The 26,270-nt window shown below is 43.6% G+C and overlaps 1 protein-coding gene across 1 annotated transcript in view; it reads right to left on the bottom strand.

The window, feature by feature from the left end:
• Window positions 1-26,270, bottom strand: part of LOC141098105 (5-hydroxytryptamine receptor 3A-like) — a 120,469-nt gene that overhangs the window by 85,012 nt on the left and 9,187 nt on the right. Inside the window, exon 2 of the mRNA XM_073585674.1 lies at window positions 22,392-22,564. Within this exon, the coding sequence (XP_073441775.1) occupies window positions 22,392-22,564 (173 nt within the window). The remainder of the gene's footprint in view (window positions 1-22,391; window positions 22,565-26,270) is intronic.

Raw genomic sequence — 26,270 nt, forward strand, 5'->3', positions numbered from 1 at the left:
CAAAAGAGGGCCACACACTAGCAGAAGGAAAAATCACAAATGAACTTTACCAGCTTAAATGCAAAGAGTGTGTGTACACTGCTCAGGAAGAAAGGCACAATAACTGCATTCATGTATGGCATAGGCGCCTAGCACACAGAGACCCAGAAGCAATAAGGAAGTTAGTTCAAAAGCAACTAGCTGAGGAGATTACAATTGATCTATGTAACCAGATAATGAAATGTACTAGCTGCATCAAAGGGAAAATGTCTAGAAAAGCTTTTCCTAAGAGAAGTACTACAAGAAGAGAACAGACACTAGATTTAATACATACTGATGTCTGTGGTCCAATGAGCACTCAGACTCCTGGGAAGAAGAGATATTTTCTCACATATATTGATGATCATTCAAGATATACAGTTGTCCATCTGCTTCACAGCAAGAAAGAAGTTCCAGAGAAACTTGAAGTATATCTAGCTGAGGTATATAATAAATTTGGGAGAATGCCAAAGATTCTACGTGCAGATAATGGGACTGAATACACAAGTAATGAGACACAGAGCATTTTAAAGAAAAATGGAATCCTATTTCAGACCACTGTACCGTACAATCCTGAGCAAAATGGTGTCACGGAAAGAAGGAACTGAACACTCTGTGAAAGTGGAAGAAGTATGTTGTTTGATGCAACTCTGCCCACAGCATATTGGGGTGAAGCAATCATGACAGCTTGCTATCTTCAGAACAAACTACCAGGTAAAGGTACAGAGAAAACTCCGTTTGAGCAATGGAACAGCAGAAAGCCAAAACTACATCATATAAGAATATTCGGAAGTAAAGCGCTTGTACATGTTCCCAAAGAAAGGCGAACTAAGTGGAAATAGAGTTGAGCGACTTTTGGTTTTTTAGGGTTGAGTTTCGTTTCGTGAAACCCGACTTTTCCAAAAGTCGGGTCGAGCAAGATCGGCCGACTATAGGGAAAAGTCGGAGTCGTCCCGAAACACGAAACCCAATGTAAGTCAATGGGGAATAAAAGTCGGCAGTGAGAGGAGGACAGGAAACACACCCACAGTGCCCATTTGAATGCCAAAAGCATCAATTCTTCTTACTTAAGCTTGTCAACCTTAATTAACTTCATAATACAAGTTACGCACTGAAAAATGGGGGTTATTTGGCTAAAGTTGTGGGGGGGTAGGGCTGGCTCCAGGTTTTCATGTGCCCTGGGCGAAAGAGCTCCCCTTTAACACATACCACAACTCATCATGCTCCGATACGGCAGAGAAATAGCGGTATAGTGCAATGAAAAATACTTCACTTTTTACATCTCATGACAAGGCCCATCTATTTCTCCATATAGAATCATTGGTCCCATATAATGTTTGAAACAGTATATGATGAGCTCCACATAATGCTACAGTATATGTTGGTCCCCATGGATGAAGCTCCACTGTCTTATGGGCCCAAATAATGCTGCAAACATAATGGGCTCCATTTCTAATGCTCTAGTGTATAATGGGCCCTGTAAATGCTGCTCCAGTGTCTGATGTCCACCTTTGGAATGTTCCAGTGTATGGTGGGCCCCATCTATCATTCTCCAGAGTATAGTGCTCCCCAAAAATTGCTGTCCCAACATTGAAAACAATGAAATAAGTCTCCTCGCTAGGGAATCCCTGTACTAGTCTGGACTCCTCGTCGTCCCCATCTTCCATCTCACTGCACAGTATTTCAACTTTGCAAGTGCTGTGATCCTGGGCAAGCAGGGGGGGCCCACTCGTTGGCGACGGCACTGGCACAGGGCCCCTGATAGTACGGTGGTGTGTCTGATGGCGGGTGGGCCGAACCTGCACTTTCATCTGCAGCTTCCTCTTTGTCACCGTGTAAGATGGAACTGTATATGGGAAGGGTAACCTGAGTTTCATCAGGGTCAGATTCAGGCCGTGTAGCGTGCGAGGGGAATGTAGTGGTCTGGGTCAATGTACCAGCAGATTCATCGAGCAGTGGCTGGGCATCAGTGCACTTGTGTCGCCCCCAGGAGTACGGTCGTCACAGTGGCATTACCTTCCTCCTAGGGAGTGTGATGTCATGCTTGGGAGCAACGAAGGATCTCTCTAGCAGGTTAACTGATTGGGCGGCGTTATTCCCATGAGTCATGACCCTCCAAACAGCGTTCATGAAGGCAAAGTGTTTGTTTTACATGGGCAGTATGGTTGCAAAGCTGAACCTTAAAGGAATGTCCAGAAGGGCACCACCAGGAGTGGAGACTACGGTTTAATTCGACTCCACCTGGGAAACCTCAACCATGCCAGCTACAGAAAAGATGCACACATTGCAAGCTTAATTCCGTTAACGAACGAGACTCCGTCATGCCCCGCGGTCCGAGTCCGGCTTACTAGAGGGACACGTGAGGCTCTGGCACATGAGATTGGCCAATAACTGGCGTGTCATGCCCTTACATGTCCGTGGCTGCATGTGCGCTACACTGAAAAGGCCAGCGTTTGTCGCTTACAGGTGAAGATAACCCGCTGAACAACGTTAGTGATGGGGATCTGTGATTACAATTATTACCCGCGAACGATGATTTCCCAGTAAGTGCAGGTCAACCGCAGTTCCGGAATTAGGCCTAACCGTCATTCCTGAAAAAATGAAAAACTTACGTGTGCAAACCACAGGTGCTGTAGCTTGCTTAACAGCTCGCCAGCCGTTCTCAGGCCCAGTATGGATTACACGTGATTGCACAAAGGTGAGAAAGGGTACCGTATCCCCGGATAACATGTATGGATAGCATAGTGTACACATTCAAAATATATGTCTATACATCAGGAGGCAGGCTCAGATGGTGTTAGGCCCAGTATGGATTGCACGTGATTGCACAAAGGTGAGAAAGGGTACCGTATCCCCGAATAACATGTATGGATAGCATAGTGTACACATTCAAAATATATGTCTATACATCAGGAGGCAGGCTCAGACGGTGTCAGGCACAGTATGGATTTGACGGCAAAGACTACACAGCGGAGGAGCAGGGAGAGGTAAAGATTGCAAATGCTGGGGCCCTGCCCAAGCAAGGGGGGCCCACTCGTGGGCGTCGGTACTGGCACTGGGCCCCTCATAGTACGGCGGTGTGTCTGACGGTGGGTGTGCACCACCACCATCAGAGACACTTGATTTTACTATGAGGGCCCCTGTGCCAGTGACCGCGCCCAAGAGTTGGCCTACCCACCTGTCCAGGGCAACGGCATTCGCACGGTGTCGTGCGCTAGGTGGTGACCCCGGCCATGGGGGGGGAGGCAGCACAGTTAGGGAGTTTTATAAAGTGGCATATGTTGATGTTGGACATTCAGCTGATGCAAAAGGCGAAATAGGTCAAGTCCCAGGAAGAGGTGGACCAAAGCAAGCCATTTTTCTGTCACCCTATGTGTCATCAGGGGAAGGTGGGACAAAATCCCTGGAAACCCATGCATGGTTCATTTTAATGAAGGTTAGATCATCCACATTTTGGGTTGACAGACGGGTCCTTTTTTCTGTCAGGATTGATCCAGCTGCACTGAAGACTCTTTCCGATAGCACACTTGCAGCTGGGCAAGCGAGCTCCTGTAAGGCATATTGTGCCAATTCAGGCCAGGTGTCCAGTTTAGCGGCCCAATAGTCAAAGGGGAATGACCTGTGTGGGAGAACATCGATATGGGAGGAAAAGTAGTTTGTAACCATAGTTGACAACTGCTGTCTCCTGTCACTTTCCATCGATGCAGTATTACCAGTTGTGTGAGCGATACTTGAAAAATCAGTCCACAACATTGTCATGAAACCCCTGTCTCCAACGCCACTTCTGCTGTGTGCACCACGAACACCCCTGCCAAGCTGCCCCCGGCCCGTACGGCTCGTGTGAGAACCATCACCGCTGCTGTGTGCTGGGAATGCCTCAAGCAACCGATTTATCAGAGTTGCTTGTTTATTAGCCAATATTAGGTCAAGGTTCTCCTGTGGCATGATGTTTTGTAATTTGCCTTTATAGCGTGGATCCAGGATGCTGGCCAACCAGTAGTCGTCATCGTTCATCATTTTGGCAATGCGGGGGTCCGTTTTTAGGATCTGCAAGGCATAATCTGACATGTGGGCCAATGTTCCCGGTGTCAATGATGCACTGCGAGTGCTGGTTGGAGGAGCACTTTCTGGCAAATCCACATCCCTCCAGTCACGCACAAACCCTGTACCAGTCCTTGCCACGCCAACATTTTCACTTGCCCCACGAGATGCATCCTCCTCCCCTAAGTAATGATCCCCATCATCATCCTCCTCCTCCTCTTCTTCCTCCACCTCATCCAGGAGAGGTCCCTGAGCAGACAATGGGTGAATGTCATCAAGGATTCCCTCCTCGTCAACATTGGCTGCAGACGCCTGCTCCTTAAGGTGCGTCAAAGCTTGCATGAGCAGACGCATAAGTGGGATGCTCATGCTTAGGATGGCGTCGTCTGCGCTTACCAGCCGTGTGCATTCCTCAAAACACTGAAGGACTTTACAGAGGTGTTAAATATTAATAATCCGTTAATTATTTCTTATTACACCCAGTTCTGTAGAATGCTTTAGCTTACATGACATAGGCTATTTTTAAGCTTGGCTCATGGTAGAAAGACAGCTCCATATATGTAGAGACCACGTGCTTTAGGAGACGTATATAATTCATGGCTAACTGTAGAGGTCGCTCTTCTTCTTCCCTCACCATCATGAGACACAGACGCAAGATGACATAACTCAACAGCTGGTATGTTACTTGACTACGAAGAAGCCGAACTGAGAGACAGACGCCATTTGCCATGTGAGATCCCCGAGAGAAAGAAGAATACATGTTGCTTTTGCCATGTGAGATTTCAGAGTATGAACTATGGACAATTTCTCTTTCACTTATTTTTATTCACCTGTTTTTCTGTAATAACCTTTCTTTGATGGAAGAATCCAAATAAACCACTATATTTTTATCTGGTAACTAGTCCTGAGTATTTTACAGGATATGCATTATTTTACATTGGAGAGCCAGCCAGATCTGAATTTTTGTACTTTTTTGCGGATTTCCCTCAACTTGCCCACACGGGGGATTGGACTTTGCTAACGTCAAATCATATGTGCAAGTTATCGGGAATTCCACTACTTACAAGAATCACATAGAACCTAGAAGTAAGAAGTACCAGATAGATTGAGAAGTACTACAAGTGCCAAAAGTACCAGACGTAAGCCAGACGTGTAAAGACAGGAACCCAGCGTTGTCCATCAAAGGAACAAGCTGAGACATTTCAAGGTAAGATAAAATGGATGTCATTAATTGTCTTGCTAAGCAGAGTAAATTGAAATTTAAGTCTGTAGACAATTCTAATTCAGAAGTTTTATGGTTAAGTTTATATGCCGAGTGTGAACTCGAGAATCAAAGGTTAGATTCTAAGTTTTTCAATAGAGAAAGAGAGAGATTAAAAAATATTCTACAGATGGTAGATATATTTCATAGATCTGTGTCAGAGAAATCCAAAAATGATTGTTGTGATGTTCTCGAGATTGGCTGTAAAGTTAGGGAGATTGACTGTAATCAAGTGTCTGTAGCAGCCATTGAAGGTGACCTTGCAGACGTGGAACAAGATGGAGAAGTAGGAGGAGACTTCAGAACTGACGTAGAGGACGTACAAGGGAAAGACGTACCACTAAAAATAGAAGACTCACAGGCCCAAATCCGAAGTAGCGTGAGGAAGAATTTGATAAAGATATGCCAAATAATTCCTGCTTATGACAACAAAATAGATGTTTGTAGAAACTCTGAGATTTATGAAAGTTGTACTGATAAATTTGATTTATCTAACGAGGAGAAGAATCAGTTGTTCAAAATGTGGATCCCTGTAAATTTTGCTAGGAGATTGTCTTTAAAGTTATCTGGTGAAACACATGAGAATTTAACTGATAAAGACAGATTAAAAATTCTCATTTTTTGTTCATCAAATGAAAATCATCCAGATATTGATATTCTTCAAAAATTAAGAATTGGTCGGAAGGAATGTATTTTTACGTTCATGTCCATATATGAACGTTTGTACAAAATGCTGAGTGAGAATGTCAAAACACCGTCCCTCATAAGGAGTTTTGTAAGCAAATTTTGGTTTCTAAATCCTGCATCTCGTGTTATTGCGTCACAAAAAGATTCTTTGTTTGAATGTGCGCAATCCCTTGATTTTGCCAGAAAACACGAGAATCGTGAGAGGAAAGTAAATTGTGCTAATTTTGTAAAGACAGGCAGAGTAAAATCTTATCAGAAGCTTGTATTAGCAAAACCTTCTAAAATGAGTTTTCCCCAAAATCAAATCTACGAAGAAAGAAAAAGAAAATCACATGTTTGTTATAAGCCATATGGAATGATGCAAAGGAACACCGAAAAGACACAAATGGAATTAAGAAAAATGATGAGTTCTGATTTTCTTTCTGTAACAAAGATGGCCGAATTTAACAGACAGAAACAGGTGGTGAGTGACATCATGGCCTGTAAACTGAATACTCTGCTCCAAGAATCTATCAGCTTTAAAATGGCAAGAACCTTTCAGGATATTTTTTGCAGAGAAATAAGTATGGGTGTAGGAATTGGCTAGGAAAAAAGTAATATATATTGTGTAACAGTGTTATACAATTAGTGAGTTATAGAGTATAATCCTGTAGTTTTATGGTTTGTGGATATATACATAGTCATACAGTATATATAGAGTGTTTGTAGAAGTAGAAATAGTAGAACTGTATTTTTTAATGAAAATTAAAATCTACATCAGTAATAATATTTAGAATTATGAATATGATATTAACCTTATTTTTTATGTTTCCTTAGAATTTTCATTTCAAAGCAGGACTTAATCGAGAAAAATTCTCTTCCAAGGAATTATGCCTTTATTTACACAGGATGTTGCAATAATTGCATGATTATATATCTAACCCTTAAAAGGAAATAACTAATTGCTTTTTAAAATGTTCTGGGTGTGTGCTTTACTGCATGGTTTGAATGACAACCACAGCAGGGGAATTTGAACCTTGTTCTAATAATACAAGTATACCAGTATACTATGTCCCTGTTCCTTAGGAAAAGAATTTTAAAGGGGGTCTCAACTTTCGCAAAGCAATGGAATTTTTTTTCCAGGCCTAAATGTCAAGTATAGCTATACATATATATTTATGTCATGTGTATTTGGGGAATATTCAAAGAAATATTAAGAGACTAAATTGAAATAGTTTACAATGCATTGATAATTAGGATAATTTGGGTTAAAATACGTGTATTCATCACACCTTCATATGTGAGGTATTTGGTTTAAAGTTAATATGTGACACAGTCTGAGTGACAGTGACTGAGTGTATGAGCAGCTGCTGAGCGAGTAATGTGATACGTTTGTATGAGGCCTCAGGATTCTGAATGAGGAAAGAAAAAACCCCAAAGCTTTTATCTTTAGGAGAAATATGCAGATCAGTTAGATTATTAGAATATTAGGATATATAATGAAATATTATCTATACAACATATATTTCTGTATTTCTATAGTAATTATTTCTTGATTTAGTTAATTGTGGATAAGTGCAATCGCACAACAAAATAGAAAATAGTTTAGGAAGAAAATCTATTCTTTCCTTATCAGCTTTAGCTCTTTTAAACAGGCACCAGCACAGAGCCTGGTATTCACCAGCTGCATCTGGGAATAGTGGACCTTCCTTCTCTGTCCAAGTGTGTTAATCTTAAACTACATTTAAATTAATTTTTCCAAAGGATAATTTTATGATATTCAAATTAATTTTAATGGTTACACATCTTCAGACAAATAATGGTATAAGCAAGTATAATATTTACACAATTTATAAATTAATTATTTTTAATTTTGGTTTTGATAAATGAATTATTTCATGAAACAATATTTTTTTTGGTATTAAGGGGGAAAATATGTTTTTTATCCTGACTACATCATCACATTTGATTAATACTTCTTCTTCACACATTTTAATAGGAAAAAAATATTAATAAGGTACAATGGTATAAGTATTGGGTATAATAACAAGTATTATAAAGAGTCATTTCTTTACACTAAGAGGAATTACATGCAAAGTTGCATAATTTGAATATTTTGATAACACAAGTTTATGACAATTATGAAATAATCCAGATCATGGAAATATTAAGGGTGTATGTTACTGAAGACATAACTACACTGCATCAACATAAAGGCCTTATTCTTATTTTTATTTTTATTCTTATTTTTCATTATTTTTAATTCTTTCACCAATATTTAGTAAAGTAATATCTACTGAGAATATTGCTTCATTAAATATAGCAATTATATGGTTCTATTACTAAGGAAATGTTTCACTTCTGAGTTATATGCAACAATTCTTTTATTCATTCATTCGCTCACTCATATATTCTTATTTTGGTTCATGGCTTTACATTCCTACATATTATTAGTATAATAAATATATTCCTTATTAATAAAGATGATAACACTGGTTACATAAAACACAGTGACACCTATGGGTTGAAAAAGGTAATTACATCTATGACATAAAAATGTTCTATCACATGAAAAAATATGGATAATAATGTATTATCACTTATTATTGGTTTATTATTTCAAACACTGAAATCCATATACAGTACAAATTCTGATAATAATTATATGGATTTTACTGATTGCTATGGTACGCTGTGATATTATAGGATAGGATAATTACCAGATTTGGTATAGAATAGGGAATGAAGACTTCAAGCAAGATACTGAAATTACGTTAATAAAGACTTTTCATATTAAAATTGATTCTTATCAGTTGCAAGAAGAAGAATGCCGCGATCCAGAAGTCCCAGAAGGTAACAAAGCTATGACTTCTGAGAAATGAACTGTGTTAATTACAAGTGCAGTATCCACCACTGACAGTCACAAGTGCAGTATCCACCACTGACAGTCACAAGTGCAGTATCCACCACTGACAGTCACGATTAAAGTGTCTAACCTGACAACCAGAGGACGATGATCCTATGATGCTGAGAAGAACTGTGTTATCACGTTCTTATCAAGTTCCAGAGGTTTTCAATCACCTGAAAAGCTTCGATGAAAGCTGGTGAACAATGAAGGTAATTAACCCTGACATATGTCCTGTGCATTAGGACAAGGACTGGTTATGGTGCTATGTTTAGCAAGGAAGAGTCATTTTAACCCTTGCTTTGCTGACCAAAGACGTCACACCTGTTCAAAGACCAGTGCCGATGGAGGATTCCAGAATATCCAAGGCGAGCCAATGTAAGCCCAGGTTTTTAAAGATGACACTGCACAGATATTAAAGCTGCATAGACTTTGTTTTCGTATTAACATTTGAATTTATGAACTTTGATTTTATATACAACACGATTTTTACAACATCTATATGCTAGAGAAAAACTGTATTTTTAAAAGAACCAAAAAGAAGACAGAAGACATCAAAATGAAGACCAGATGACATCAGATGATGATGACTGGACCTGAGATGCTTCAATTTAGACTTAGGGAAGTATAATCATACATATTTTATATGAATATTGTTCACGGCTTACCATAACATGAATTCACATCAATTATGTCATTGAGTACTTATAACGGTAATCTAATATTATTATTATTATTATTATTATTGATATTAAATTATTTTGTCAAAGAAGTGGAAAAATAAAAAAAGATCGTTATATTTGAGGGTTCCAATTAATGTCTGTCTCCCTCAAAAGGGGGAATTGTTAAATATTAATAATCCGTTAATTATTTCTTATTACACCCAGTTCTGTAGAATGCTTTAGCTTACATGACATAGGCTATTTTTAAGCTTGGCTCATGGTAGAAAGACAGCTCCATATATGTAGAGACCACGTGCTTTAGGAGACGTATATAATTCATGGCTAACTGTAGAGGTCGCTCTTCTTCTTCCCTCACCATCATGAGACACAGACGCAAGATGACATAACTCAACAGCTGGTATGTTACTTGACTACAAAGAAGCCGAACTGAGAGACAGACGCCATTTGCCATGTGAGATCCCCGAGAGAAAGAAGAATACATGTTGCTTTTGCCATGTGAGATTTCAGAGTATGAACTATGGACAATTTCTCTTTCACTTATTTTTATTCACTTGTTTTTCTGTAATAACCTTTCTTTGATGGAAGAATCCAAATAAACCACTATATTTTTATCTGGTAACTAGTCCTGAGTATTTTACAGGATATGCATTATTTTACAAGAGGTCTTTCAGCTTCGACCACTGCACACCTGTCAACTCCATGTCTGCACTCAAAGTGCCTGGCCGTGTATCCTCACACAAATGCATTATGGCCTGCCTCTGCTCGCACAGCCGCTCAACCATGTGCAGGGTGGAGTTCCACCTTGTTGCAATGTCGATAATGAGGCGGTGGTTGGGAATGTGGAGCAATCGCTGCAGCTTCTGCATACGAATGGAGTGTACAGGCGACCGGCGGATGTGCGCGCACAGTCATCGCACCTTCTGGAGCAGGGCTGTTAACTCCGGATAATTTTTGAGGAAGCACTGCACCACCAGGTTCAAGGTGTGAGCCAAGCAAGGTATGTGGCTGAGTTTTGAAAGGGCTATGGCTGCCACAAAATTACGGCCGTTATCACTAACTACCTTGCCTGCCTCTAGATGTACACTGCCCAGCCATGACTCAGTTTGTCGCTGAAAGTACTCGGCCAGCACCTCGGCGGTGTGTCTGTCGCCCAAACACATCATCTGCAACACAGCCTGCTGACGCTTTCCACTAGCTGCTCGATAGGGGGACTCCTCGTGTGCAACAGTGGCAGCTGCAGATGGAGTGCTCGTACGACTGCGCTCTGTGGACGAGCTTACGCTTCTGGAGGAGGAGGGTCGAACGCCTACAGCCAACTGTTTCCTATACCGTGGGCTAGGCAGCACTGTCCCACCACCGCTGTCCCCTGTGGACCCTGCATCCACCACATTAACCCAGTGAGCAGTGATGGACACGTAACGGCCCTGGCCATGCCGACTGGACCATGCATCAGTTGTGAGGTGCACCTTTCCACTCACTGACTGCTTGAGTGCATGGACAATGCGGTCTTTCACATGATGGTGGAGGGCTGGGATGGCTTTGCGAGAGAAGAAGTGGCGACTGGGTAGGTCATAGCGTGGTACTGCATAGGCCATGAGTTCGCGGAAAGCTGCGCTTTCCACCAACCGATAGGGCATCATCTCAAACGAGATTAGTTTGGCAATGTGGGCGTTCAAACCCAGTGTACAGGGATGAGAGACTGAGTACTTTCTTGACCTACTCATAGTGTCTGGGAGGGTGAGCTGGACTTTAGAGCTGCATATGGTGGAAGTAGCGGTGGACAGGGCGGACTGAGAGAGGGTTGATGATGGTGATGGACTTGGTGTTCTTTCTGATGGCCTAGATTCAGTATTTCGTTGATATAACAGTGGGATTCCCTGACTGCTGTGGCCTTGCAACGACACCTCAACATTTGCTGCTTTACTGACGGGTGGGCTTAGAGTGGGGGAAACAATGTAGCATTGCTGACTACCTTCTTTGTGATCAGTTGCACATGTGGTACTTGAGGTTTGGTGTTGTGTCCACGCTTGCAAGCGCATGGTGGTTAAATTTCTAAGCATGCAACTGGTATTCAAATTTTTCAGATTTTTCCCTCGGCTAAAGGTCTTTGCGCACTTCTTACAGATAACCTTGGCCTGATCATGAGGATTTTGTTCAAAAAAGTGCCACACTGCACTCTTCCTACTTTGGCAGACATTTTGCGGCCTAGCACGCTGTGATATTTTGACCCTCTGGACAAGCTGTCCAGCAACTCTTGATTTTTGGAACCTGTCTTTGGAGTGCTCCGTGCCTGCCAGATAACAGCTGTTGCGATGTCGATGTCTGCTGTGGATGCTCCTCATCTGAGCTATTGGAAGCAGCACCCTCTTCCCCCAATGGATGCCAATCTGGGTCAACAACTGGGTCATCCATCACCTCCTCTTCAATGTCATGTGCACCTTCCTCTGTGTCACCGTGTATGGTGGTATAGTGTGCGGGAAGGGGCATCTGAGTCTCATCAGGGTCAGAATCTGGCTCCGTACACTGCGAGGACAATGTAGTGCTCTGAGTGAATGTACCAGCAGAATCATCTATCAGTGGCTGTGCATCAGTGCACTCCATGTCAGATTCATCTTGGCCTGGGTAATTCACCATTTCACTTGGTAATCCAGGCATGGTACGTGAAAACAGCTCCATGGAGTAATCAGTAGTATGGCCTGCATCATCCTTCAATCTTGGTTGGGGTGAAGGACACAAGGAAAGGTGTGGTTCATGAACCTGAGCCTCCAATGACGACTCAGTGCTTTTACTTTTTACAACTTCAGAAGAGGAGGCGATAGAGCTGGAGGCTGAGTCAGCAATGTAAGCCAAAACTTTTTCCTGCACCTCTGGCTTTAAAAGCGGTTTGCCAACTCCTAGAAAAGTAAGCCTTCGAGGCCTTGTGGAGCCAGACGATGACGCAGGCTCAACACCTCCTGCATTTGGTCCTATTTTGCTTTTGCCACTACCATCAGATCCACCACCAACACCATCATTACCAGCTGCCAACCCCCGCCCAATTCCACGGCCTCTTCCACCAGCCTTCCTCATTTTTTGTAGAAATGTAGACAAAATCCAACAAACTATATAGTAATGTAAAACAAGGTGTCTATAGGACAGGGGAGATTTTGAATTTCTGCACACACTTGTGGACACTGGACACTTATGGATTGTGTGAGGCCCACTGAATATCAGAGCACTATGTCACAGGCTCGATGGCACAGGTGTGAAAACAATTACTACAGGATCACAGAGATTTTGAATTTCTGCACACACTTGTGGACACTGGACACTTATGGATTGTGTGAGGCCCACTGAATATCAGAGCGCTATGTCACAGGCTTGTTGGCACAGGTGTGAAAAAAGTTACTACAGGATCACGGAGATTTTGAATTTCTGCACACACTTGTGGACACTGGACACTTATGGATTGTGTGAGGCCCACTGAATATCAGAGCGCTATGTCACAGGCTCGATGGCACAGGTGTGAAAAAAATGACTACAGGATCCCGGAGATTTTGAATTTCTGCACACACTTGTGGACACTGGACACTTATGGATTGTGTGAGGCCCACTGAATATCAGAGCGCTATGTCACAGGCTCGATGGCACAGGTGTGAAAAAAGTGACTACAGGATCACGGAGATTTTGAATTTCTGCACACACTTGTGGACACTGGACACTTATGGATTGTGTGAGGCCCACTGAATATCAGAGCGCTATGTCACAGGCAGAAATTGGCTAGTGTATCACAAACTACAAGGTGTATATAGAATTGGGCAGAATAGGAATCTCCCTAGAGTGTAGGTCTGTAAGAACGGAACAAGTCCTCCACTTATCCTTCCACAGTGACACACAGATAGCTTCACTGTGGCTGTGATAACAGCCGTTACATGGTACTGAGAGGAGCGTGCACGTACACGGCTGTCCGGTGTACGTAAAATTGTCAAGCTCCGTGTTTTTTAAGTATACGGACTGACACACGCTGTCTCTCTATAGTTTTGAATGTGATCAAACAGCAAATATATTTAACTGTTTGAAAGCTAGACAAAACTAGAAGGTGCAGGTCTGTAAGAAGGGAACATGTCCTCGACTTATTCTCACAGAGTGACACACAGATAGCTTCACTGTGGCCGTGATGACAGCCGTTACACGGTACTGAGAGGAGCGTGCACGTACACGGCTGTCCGGTGTACGTAAAATTGTCAAGCTCCGTGTTTTCTAAGTATACGGACTGACACACGCTGTCTCTCTATAGTTTTGAATGGGTCAAACAGCAAATATATTTAACTGTTTGAAAGCTAGACAAAACTAGAAGGTGCAGGTCTGTAAGAACGGAACATGTCCTCGACTTATTCCCACAGAGTGACACACAGATAGCTTCACTGTGGCTGTGATAACAGCCGTTACACGGTACTGTGTGAGGAGTGTGCACCGCTGTATGGTGTGAAAAAATGCACGTTCAGTACCTCAGCAGGACAAAAAAAAAAAATTGGGATTGCTTTTAAAAAAGCAGTTTGCAGAGCAGTGGGTAAACAGCAATGCAGCCGTCAGGAAGCCTTAGAAGGCAGCCTAACAACCAACACCGCTGATCCACCAAAATATAGCCTCCCCTTGCACTGCACACACAGTGACTGGTGTGTTGTACAGGCAAAATCGCTAGCAGCAGAAGCATTTTTTTTTCTTCTTCCTTGCCTAATGCTCTCCCTACAGAATCAGCAGCAGCACCTCTCCCCTATGCTAAGATCGGCAGAAGTAAGATGGCGGTCGGCGTGCACGCCCTTTTATACCCCCTGTGACGCCCACCAAAGCAAGCCAATCACTTGCATGCCCTTCTGAAAGATGGTGGTGACCCCTGCCTATGTCATCACGTTGCCCACAGTGTCCGTGGATCCTGATTGGCTGAAAAAGAGCGCAAAGCAAACTTATGAAACGCGACTTTGGCGCGTAAGTCGCCGACCTCGTGGCCGACCTCATCCTAGGGTCGGGTTTCGTGTCATGAAACCCGACTTTGCCAAAAGTCGGCGACTTTTGAAATTTTTCGACCCGTTTCGCTCAACTCACGCTAAGGAAGGGATCCTGGTAGGCTACAGTGAAACCCAGAAAGGTTATAGGATTCTACACCCAGAAACAAACAAGGTCACAATAAGTAGAGATGTAGTGATTGATGAGAACTTTGTGTCCCCCAAGTTTTGTGACATCACGCCAGTAGTCCAGCTGAAGTCACAATTACAAGACAATAACAAGGAGGATGTAGAGGTCTGGCTGGATTCTTCAACCACTGAAGGAACAACAGAAAAATCAGGTGAATCTGAAATCAGGAGATCTTCAAAATCAAACAGAGGCGTACCAGCTAAACGTCTATCCTACATAGTCAAGACACTACCTGAATCAGAGCCGCAGTCATGGGATGAAATGCAAGAACTACCTGTCCATGAAAGAACAAAGTGGATCAATGCTGCTAATGAGGAAATCAAATCGCTTCATCATCTTCAAACTTGGAAACTCACCAAGCTGCCACAGGGCAAAAAGGCAATCAAGTGCAAGTGGGTCTTCAAAACCAAATATGACTCTGAAGGTAAAGTCCACAGATTTAAAGCAAGGTTGGTGGCAAAAGGATATTCTCAAAAGTATGGCGAAGATTACGATGCTACGTTTGCTCCAGTCGCTAAGCAGACCATGTTCATAGCTTTGTTAGCTGTAGCTGCTGTACAAAAGATGAATGTCAGACATTTGGATATAAAAACTGCCTTCTTAAATGGTGACATTGAGGAGGACTTATACATGACTCAATCTGAAGGTTATGTAAAGGGGGGTGAAGAGAATCTTATTTGCAAACTACAAAAATCCCTTTATGGTCTTAAGCAATCAGCAAGAGCATGGAATAGCAAGATGAATAAGGTCTTGTTGGAAGAAGGTTTTAAAAGAGGTCAAGCGAATCCATGCTTATACACAAAATATACAGATGGAAAGTGGATGTATATTCTCTTATATGTGGACGATGTGATTGTAGTTCATCAGGAAGACGCAGAAATTGGAAAAATGGCTGAAATTCTGAACCAGCATTTTGAAACGAAAGACCTTGGAAATGTGACATATTATCTAGGAATCCAAATCCAGAGAGAGGAAGATGGAAGTTTTCTTCTAAACCAAAGTGCAAAAATTAATTCAATTCGGAATCAGTTTGGAATGTCAGAAGCCAAAGGTATATCAACCCCAATGGAACCATCCTACCTGAAGCTGGAAGGAGAAGATGACCTGTTGCCAAACAATGAGAAATATCATCAGGCAGTGGGGGCACTTCTATACATATCAACTATGACTCGACCGGATATCACAACAACAGTTGGAATCCTTTGCTTTGCAGATATGTGGAAAAACCACGCCAAAGAGACTGGAATGCTGTTAAGAGACTTCTCCGATATTTAAATGAAACGCAAGATGTAAATTTAAAGCTGTCTGCAACGGGAGATCTAGAACTCACCGGCTATGTAGATGCAGATTGGGCTGGCGATTCGCATGATCGTAAATCCACAAGCGGATACTTGTTTAAAGTTGGAGAAAGTTTAATCTCCTGGTCTAGTAGGAAACAAGTGTCTGTTGCCTTGTCATCTACAGAAGCGGAGTATGTGTCCGCAGCCTATGCAAGCCAGGAGGTCATTTGGCTAAGACAATTGATGGATGATCTTGGCACACCGTCAACTCAGCCGACGATGATTTATGAGGACAACCAAGGATGCATTAAACTTGCATGCAGTGAAATGATCAGTGCTAGAACCAAGCACATTGACGTCAGACATCATCATTTACGTGATTTGATAGATCGTGGCATAATTCAGTTCGTCTATTGTGAAACTGATAAGATGGCAGCTGACATTATGACAAAGCCATTGCCACGAGCCAGGATCCAAGAATTGAGGACCACACTGGGACTAAGAGGATAAGTAGTTGTTGAGTGGGGGTGTTGGAATAATGCATATTGATCTGTATGTATTGCAACAACTACTACTGTACTGTTTTATATATTGTGCATATTGTGAGGTTGTTAACAAAGTTCAGTGACAAAAAAAAAAAGAACAGACAGGATGCCCCCTCCTTCTCTTCCTTTCTTGTTGTTGTAATGCTCCCATGCTGCAAGTCACAGCAGATACCAGACTGATCACATTTCATGCTGTAAGCTGTTCAACCTGGATATGAATAAATCTACATTCTGTGTTGCTGACTCTGGATGTTACGCTGATTAATCCGCTGCTAACACTCATACTCTCTTCTCAGCTGCCAGCAGGGCCGCCATCAGGGCATTACTGCCCTTACTATTTTATGGGGCCCCATGAACAGTAGCAAAAAGAGGGGCCCGGATATGCTGGCAGACCGGGCCCTCCTCTCTTGATACTGCTGTTTGGGCTACAGGTGCAATAGTTCATGGCCGCTGCAAGCCAGATACATAACAACACTTCAGTGGTTTAAAGACACACCTACAGTGTTGTTAGTGAATGCAGTGGCCAGAAATCAGTGCTGTACCTTTAAAGCAGAAGCAGGACCAAGTGCATCATGGTCCTGTCGCAGGTCATGTGACACACTGCGCGCTCTTCTTCATTCTCGAGCAGAGCAGCAACATGTCACGTTTCTGGGGGAGACAGAAGATGCTGAAATCGGCGATGAGGCCGAGGAGGCGGGCAGTGTGTGAGGACTTGCAGGAAGTTGCAGAGGGGAGTGAGGTGAGGAGATGGCAATCTGCTGATGTGAGTGAGAAGTTGGGAATCTGCTGAGGTGTGGAGATGGGAGGCTGCTGAGGTGAGGAGATGGGAGGCTGCTGAGGTGAGGAGATGGGAGGCTGCTGAGGTGTGGAGATGGGAGGCTGCTGAGGTGTGGAGATGGGAGGCTGCTGAGGAGAGGAGATGGGAGGCTGCTGAGGTGAGGAGATGGGAGGCTGCTGAGGTGTGGAGATGGGAGGCTGCTGAGGTGTGGAGATGGGAGGCTGCTGAGGTGTGGAGATGGGAGGCTGCTGAGGAGATGGGAGGCTGCTGAGGTGAGGAGATGGGAGGCTGCTGAGGAGAGGAGATGGGAGGCTGCTGAGGTGTGGAGATGGGAGGCTGCTGAGGAGAGGAGATGGGAGGCTGCTGAGGTGTGGAGATGGGAGACTGCTGAGGTGAGGAGATGGGAGGCTGCTGAGGAGAGGAGATGGGAGGCTGCTGAGGTGAGGAGATGGGAGGCTGCTGAGGTGAGGAGATGGGAGGCTGCCGAGGTGAGGAGATGGGAGGCTGCTTAGGTGTGGAGATGGGAGGCTGCTGAGGTGTGGAGATGGGAGGCTGCTGAGGAGATGGGAGGCTGCTGAGGAGATGGGAGGCTGCTGAGGAGTGGAGATGGGAGGCTGCTGAGGAGATGGGAGGCTGCTGAGGTAAGGAGATGGGAGGCTGCTGAGGTGAGGAGGTGGGAGGCTGATGAGGTGTGGAGATGGGAGGCTGCTGAGGAGAGGAGATGGGAGGCTGCTGAGGAGAGGAGATGGGAGGCTGCTGAGGTGTGGAGATGGGAGGCTGCTGAGGTGTGGAGATTGGAGGCTGCTGAGGAGAGGAGATGGGAGGCTGCTGAGGAGAGGAGATGGGAGGCTGCTGAGGAGAGGAGATGGGAGGCTGCTGAGGAGAGGAGATGGGAGGCTGCTGAGGTGTGGAGATGGGAGGCTGCTGAGGTGTGGAGATGGGAGGCTGCTGAGGTGTGGAGATGGGAGGCTGCTGAGGTGTGGAGATGGGAGGCTGCTGAGGAGAGGAGATGGGAGGCTGCTGAGGTGAGGAGATGGGAGGCTGCTGAGGTGTGGAGATGGGAGGCTGCTGAGGTGTGGAGATGGGAGGCTGCTGAGGTGTGGAGATGGGAGGCTGCTGAGGAGAGGAGATGGGAGGCTGCTGAGGAGAGGAGATGGGAGGCTGCTGAGGAGAGGAGATGGGAGGCTGCTGAGGTGAGGAGATGGGAGGCTGCTGAGGAGAGGAGATGGGAGGCTGCTGAGGTGTGGAGATGGGAGGCTGCTGAGGTGTGGAGATGGGAGGCTGCTGAGGAGAGGAGATGGGAGGCTGCTTAGGAGAGGAGAAGGGAGGCTGCTGAGGAGAGGAGATGGGAGGCTGCTGAGGAGAGGAGATGGGAGGCTGCTGAGGAGAGGAGATGGGAGGCTGCTGAGGAGAGGAGATGGGAGGCTGCTGAGGTGTGGAGATGGGAGGCTGCTGAGGTGTGGAGATGGGAGGCTGCTGAGGAGAGGAGATGGGAGGCTGCTGAGGAGAGGAGATGGGAGGCTGCTGAGGAGAGGAGATAGGAGGCTGCTGAGGTGAGGAGATGGGAGGCTGCTGTGGTGTGCAGATGGGAGGCTGCTGAGGTGAGGAGATGGGAGGCTGCTGTGGTGTGCAGATGGGAGGCTGCTGAGGTGAGGAGATGGGAGGCTGCTGTGGTGTGCAGATGGGAGGCTGCTGAGGTGAGGAGATGGGAGGCTGCTGAGGAGAGGAGATGGGAGGCTGCTGAGGTGTGGAGATGGGAGGCTGCTGAGGTGTGGAGATGGGAGGCTGCTGAGGTGAGGAGATGGGAGGCTGCTGAGGTGTGGAGATGGGAGGCTGCTGAGGTGTGGAGATGGGAGGCTGCTGAGGTGAGGAGATGGGAGGCTGCTGAGGTGTGGAGATGGGAGGCTGCTGAGGTGTGGAGATGGGAGGCTGCTGAGGTGAGGAGATGGGAGGCTGCTGAGGTGTGGAGATGGGAGGCTGCTGAGGTGTGGAGATGGGAGGCTGCTGAGGAGTGGAGATGGGAGGCTGCTGAGGAGTGGAGATGGGAGGCTACTGAGGTGTGGAGATGGGAGGCTGCTGAGGTGTGGAGATGGGAGGCTGCTGAGGTGAGGAGATGGGAGGCTGCTGAGGTGAGGAGATGGGAGGCTGCTGAGGTGAGGAGATGGGAGGCTGCTGAAACAACCAAAAAAATTCTAGAATTCCACTTTTTTCAATTTCACCGCACTTTGAATTTTTTTCACATTTTGCAGTACGCTATTTGATATAGCCAGTCATGTCATTCAAAAGTACAACTCGTCCTGCAAAAAGCAAGCCCTCACATGGCCATATTGATGGAAAAATAAAAAGTGGGTATATAGGACTGGGAAACATCTTTATTTTGGAAATTGTTCTGCGCTCGCACTGCGGTGCATGGACTGGGCACTGATCTTCTGGCCTGCATCCTCATACATGCTGTGAGGCTGCTGAGCTCTAGTCAGGAGACCCGCGGCCCGTCCATGCACTGCGGTCCGAGCGCAGATCGATATCCACCGACAGCTTCATACAAGTACAGAAAACAATACAATAATCTGCAATCAGAAATACAGATTACAAAAAAAAGTCACAATCTGGTTTCAATTATTTTTAAAAAAGTATGTGACTCATTTCCTTAAAGAAAAATAAAAATATACCTAAACAGAGTATTGGGTATTCTAACAAATGATTAATAAGTTACAGTAGAGTAGAGCTCATCCAAAAGAGTCTACCTTGTTGTAGTGGCGGCTTAAAATTCTTTTGGCCAGAACAAAAGCTGCCGGCTATATGTATGATCTGGGAAATGTTAATGTGTGATTGGTGAGGACGTGGCGCAGAAGTGGAGTTTTTCCAAGAGTGGGCAGTGGGACTCTGGAAGATTTGAGGGGTGGAGGCACGGCTGGGGTGGAGCCTGGACGGAGTCTCAAGGGGGCCCAAACATTTTTACAGTATGGGTCCCTGAAATTCCTAATGGCAGCCCTGGCTGCCAGCACTGGGACCGGAGCGTGCAGCTGCCTAGAAATACATGTAGCCGCATGCTGCGGTCCCAGTGTTGGCAGCAGTGCCAGGTTTTCATGTGAGTCTCTCACAAGTGAGTATGAGACCTCATAGCAATAAAAGTTCTAGAGAAGGAAGAAGAAATTCTTTTTCATAGAGGGACAACCTAGTTAAGAAGTTCATGGCATGAAGACAGAAGTAGCAAGAAAGAAGAAGCTGGAGAATTAGTGGCAAAACCTATTGATAAAAGACTGGAAGTTCAGAAGGAGAGAGAGGACCTTGTGGTACCTACAGAGAAGAGATAAGATGGGCAACTTTGTTGGAAGATGTGACACTGAAGAACGGTGGAAGCTAGTCACCCAGGGACAGTGAGGTAGGACTGAGAACCAAGTGTGGGCCAAGTTCTGGACAGTTTTAGTGGAGAGATACTATAAACTTCTGAAAGGTGAGGAATGGCTGCTGAATTGTAAAGCTGAATTGCAACTTTTAAGGCAGTGACCGGTGTTATATGTGAGGGTCACTATGTGTCCCCCAGGATGCGCACAGAAGTGTATTGAGACCATAGGAGGGCATTGCAGTTACAGGCATAACTGTGATTGCAATGCAAAATAAAAGTAAAGGTTGGTCTTGGGCAAGATGTTTGTCCAAGGCAGATTTAAGAAAAACTTCCATGGGCTTTTATTTTTGGAGCGGACTACACAATGGTAGTGGGGCGGTCCGTTTCCTTCCCAGCCAGGTCTGCCATGTGGCCTATGGCCACAGGTTCCTTGTAAAAACCCTGCAGCAAAGGGTTGGGTGTGTCAGTTTTGGCTTTGCAAGCGTGCCGATCAGCAGGCTCTGCAGAGCTCATCCTGTATAGAGGAACACAGAGCCAAGCGGAGCCAAAAGATCTGGCACTCCTCAGAGTACACGGCGGTGGAGTCGCCCACACCAAACAGTTGCGGATACAGACAGTCTTGCTTCCCGGCTGAGATCCAGAGGATACTATTTGTTTTCTGTTTGTGAGTACACTGACCATTAAAAAAACTTTGTTTTGAACTTTCCTGGGTCACTGCCTGTCTGTCACCCTGCATCAACCCACTGCACTACAGGTACATTTTTTTTCTTGAATTCAAGAATTTGGGGATAAAAATATTTTTTTTTTTCAATTGAATTTCTTAAAATATTTTGCAATGTTTTGGTTTTTACAGATTCTTTTGGTAAAAAGGTAGATAAAAGAAATACAAACCCTCCACCGTACTGTTATAGTGGGCTTACTGACAGATTCACAGTTAACTCATTCTGCAGCCAACAATAGAAACTAGAGCACAGAGGATGTTGAAAGCAAACAATGCAAAATTCTTAAAGAAACCCAATCGCAAAAGTTATTTTTAGCCCCAATTATTATATACATTTAGCCCCAATTTGTACCATTTGCACCACCAATTGCTGTTACCTCTTGCCTTGGAAAACAAAAACCTAGTGGACTAGCAGATATGGGTAGTGCTTCCTAGAATGTAGGAGATCCGAAGAAGATTTAGTGAAAAATGTATTAAAATATCTTTTACTCATTACGGATGTGGGATATGCCTGATGAAGGAGTTGGACCAATTCCGCAACTTGTAGCAGATGTTTTCAAATTTTTTTTTACCGTATCTCCTCCTGATCTCCCACATCCTTGGCAGCGGTCCCCAGATCCGCTAGGGTTTGTTTTCTGCAAGTCAATTGGTCTTCAATTCCGACACTTTCGATCTCAGAACCAGCGGCCGCTATCTGGAGGATTTAACCCTGGCTATACAGAGTGTTGTGTGCCTACCTTGCAGAACCAGACTAGGGGACTGAAACATAGGACCACCCTGGATACTGGATCGGAGGAGCATGAATCTGTTTGCACAACGTCAATCAACGGAATTTACCAATCAATGACCTGCATCCTGTTTCATCTGTATGAACGTGACTGTTGCAGCCAATCATTGTTGTTTATCAGGCTAAATTCAAGGTCCAGTACTAGAATAAAAGTTGTATGGAGAGAAGTCAAGAATATCTGTACATACCACTCCGAGAATAGCGTATAAAGTAATGTCGATATACACCATCGTGCCTTGTTTCCAATTCTTTACCGGCCTCAAATCCTTTTCATATCCATCCAGTAGAGAGTGTAATAGTCGTACTTGTGTTAGATTTTTATGTATGGTACTTTGGTACTTAACTTTTATGTTGGCTCCTGCTAGAAAAACATGAAGAAGAAATAAACAGGTGAAAATGCAATATTTCTTTATCTTACAACAACCATTTTATTGTGGACATGTTGTGATGATATCCACCAAGATGTCAGCTGGAAAAAAAAATTGTAGAGTGCAGAAAAATAAGCAAATCCTTACCTTAAGCAGTCAGTGGGTCATCTACTATGTTAAGTACAAAAATTTCTAAGGGGTACAGTATCTTAATTGAATCGTAATAATAACATGATGGCTCCCCTTCCATGTATTACAGGAAAGCAGTGCAGTTAATGTTGGAAATGAACATTTTTGTACAGTACATATAGTGCTGGTAGAGACCAGTATAATATTTGTAGTTCAGGAGAGAGAACAGTATGTTACATGTACCACTGGTAGAGAGTACAGTACATGGATTATAGCTACAGACCAGAACAGTACCTTTAATACAGGTACTCAGCAGCAATTACTTGTAAAATTGGTAGAGAGCGTAACAGTACATTTAATACAGGTAGAGAATGGAACAGAATCTGTAGTAAAGGTAGACAGCAGGAAACTACAAGTAGGGAGCAGAATTGTACATGTAATGTAGGTAGAGAGCAGTAAAGTACATGTAAAATAGGTAGAAAACAGTACTGTACATACAGGTAAGAACAGTATATGTAATGCAAGAAGAGAGGTACAGTACATGTAGTAGAGAGCGGTACAGTGCATATAATACAGTTAGAGAGCAGTAGATGTAATTCCAGCTAAAGAGCAGTACAGTACATGTAGTACAGGTAGAGAGCAGTACGATACATCTAATGCAGATAGAAAGTAGAACAGTGGCTGTAATACAGATAGACATCAGAATATCCCATGTAGTACATGTAGAGCACGGAATGAAATATGTAGTACAGGTAGAGAACAGAATTGTACATTTAATGTAGGTAGAGAGCAATACAGAACATGTACTACAGGTAGACAGCAGCATGCTACATGTAAAATAGATAAAGAACAGTACAATACATATAATACAGGTAAAGAAAAGTACAGTACATGTACTACAGGTAGAGAGTGGTACAGTACATAAAGTACAGGTAGAAAGCAAGATGGTACATGTACTACAGGTAGATGCAAGTGCAGTACCTATAGTACAGATAGATATGAGTACAGTACCTATAGTACATAGTACAAATAAATATGAGTACAGTATCTATAGTAAAGGTAGATACGAGTACAGTACCTATAGTACAGGTAGATACGAGTACAGCACCTATAGTAAGGGTAGATATGAGTACAGTACCTATAGTACATGTAGATACGAGTACAGTACCTATAGTACAGATAGATACGAGTACAGTACCTATAGTAAGGGTAGATATGAGTACAATACCTATAGTACAGGTACATACGAGTACAGTACCTATAGTAAAGGTAGATACAAGTACAGTACCTATAGTACAGATAGATACGAATACAGTACCTATAGTACAGATAGATACGAGTACAGTACCTATAGTACAGGTAGATACGAGTACAGTACCTCTAGTAAGAGTAGATATGAGTACAATACCTATAGTACAGATAGATGCGAGTACAGTATCTATAGTACAGGTAGATACGAGTACAGTACCTATAGTACAGATAGATATGAGTACAGTACCTATATTACAGCAACAACAAAATAGAACGACCAACAGCCAAAGAAACCCTAAAAGATAATATTTTATTGGTATAGATCATAAAATGAACACAGGTTCACATGTAAAGGGGGGGGTCAAAAGGCATAAAATGGCAAAAAAAGCCATGCATGTTGTCTACACCATACAGGAATCATATTTCAAAAGATCACAATAGCCATAGAATAATTGGTTCATTCAAGGAGCAGTTAACATCAGTCATATGGCCATCAAATAACGGCCAATAGCATATGGTAACAGTAATCATATAGAAAACCACAATCACTACAGTTGGTCTGTCAGTCACTTAGAAGCAATAAAGTATATAGACAGCACCAGTGTGCATAGACATCCATATGGACCGACCTGACCCACTGCAGATAGAAAATAATAAATAAAGAACCAAAGTAGTGGCATGTATAAAATATAACAGCGTTACCTGAATGGATGAGCTGCCCTGCTCCGAAACGCGCGTCGGGGTTAGCCTGCGTGTTTGCCTCTCATCCATTCAGGTAACGCTGTTATATTTTATACATGCCACTACTTTGGTTCTTTATTTATTATTTTCTATCTGCAGTGGGTCAGGTCGGTCCATATGGATGTCTATGCACACTGGTGCTGTCTATATACTTTATTGCTTCTAAGTGACTGACAGACCAACTGTAGTGATTGTGGTTTTCTATATGATTACTGTTACCATATGCTATTGGCCGTTATTTGATGGCCATATGACTGATGTTAACTGCTCCTTGAATGAACCAATTATTCTATGGCTATTGTGATCTTTTGAAATATGATTCCTGTATGGTGTAGACAACATGCATGGCTTTTTTTGCCATTTTATGCCTTTTGACCCCCCCCTTTACATGTGAACCTGTGTTCATTTTATGATCTATACCAATAAAATATTATCTTTTAGGGTTTCTTTGGCTGTTGGTCGTTCTATTTTGTTGTTGCTATTGAATTTTGACAGTTACCCTTCACAGTCCTGCATATATATATGTGCCCTATAGGGTTATTTTTCATCATTTTTCATCATTTTTATTATGTAGCCTGGTTTCCTGGCTACTATTTCAAAACATATATATACTATGCGTATTACAATCTTATCATACCTATATTACAGGTAGATATGAGTACAGTACCTATAGTACAGATAGATACAAGTACAGTACCCATAATACAGGTAGAGGTACGAGTACAGTACCTATAGTACAGGTTGATATGCTAAAAAAAGCATTTTAGAAAATGGGATTAGAGGGGGATATAAGTGGGTTATGGAAACCTGTAGGAATTCCTTCATATTGTCCTCACCTGAACAAGTTGTCAGAAGAAGCAGGCAGAAGACACTGCCCCGGGTCCAGCCTTGCACCATGATTGCATTTATCGAGAAGAGTCTGAAATTGTTGATAAAGAAAACATCTTCCATGAGCATGACTGCAGAATACGGTCTCTGCCTTGTGTTGTATCTGTTAGACGTCTCATCGTTACTGAGGACTCACCAGAATCTTAGTCTTCTCCCCAGAATGATGGAGATGTCCTGAGCGCGGGTCGCACTGTATTTGGTTTCTTCCTCTCTTGATTTCCAGCTTTATTTGAAATGTTTGCTAGTAATTAATGCAGATATTATGTATCATTAGTATCTCGTTATCAGTGGTTGATTTCTGGTTGCTTCCGTCAGTAATTATCTCATTCCCAAGGGATTCACAGCTTTCTAAGTGGAAAAAATTAGTTACAACTTTGTGTCCATTTTCAATTTCTGAAGCTGCACCGATCATTGTTCTAAAGGGGTTTCTGGGGACAATAAATGTTATTCTAATTCTATTCATACAAAACATTTCCAGCATTGGTGTCTCTATTATACTGTAGGTCACCCCTCTCCTTCAGCAGCTCAGTTTCTCACTTACTGTGACGACTCCTAAAGTGGACCCTCTGGGTCGTGATACCAACCCACCGAGGACGAGTTGACCCTTGGACCACCCCCTATACAGTGAGTGTCAGGGGTAGACCCAGGGGAGAAAAGTACCACGACTGCTGGAACCAGATGGCCGGCTCA

This window comes from Dendrobates tinctorius, unplaced genomic scaffold, assembly GCF_039654945.1.
Source record: "Dendrobates tinctorius isolate UK_male_01 unplaced genomic scaffold, ASM3965494v1 ptg000086l, whole genome shotgun sequence".
NCBI lineage: Eukaryota > Metazoa > Chordata > Amphibia > Anura > Dendrobatidae > Dendrobates > Dendrobates tinctorius.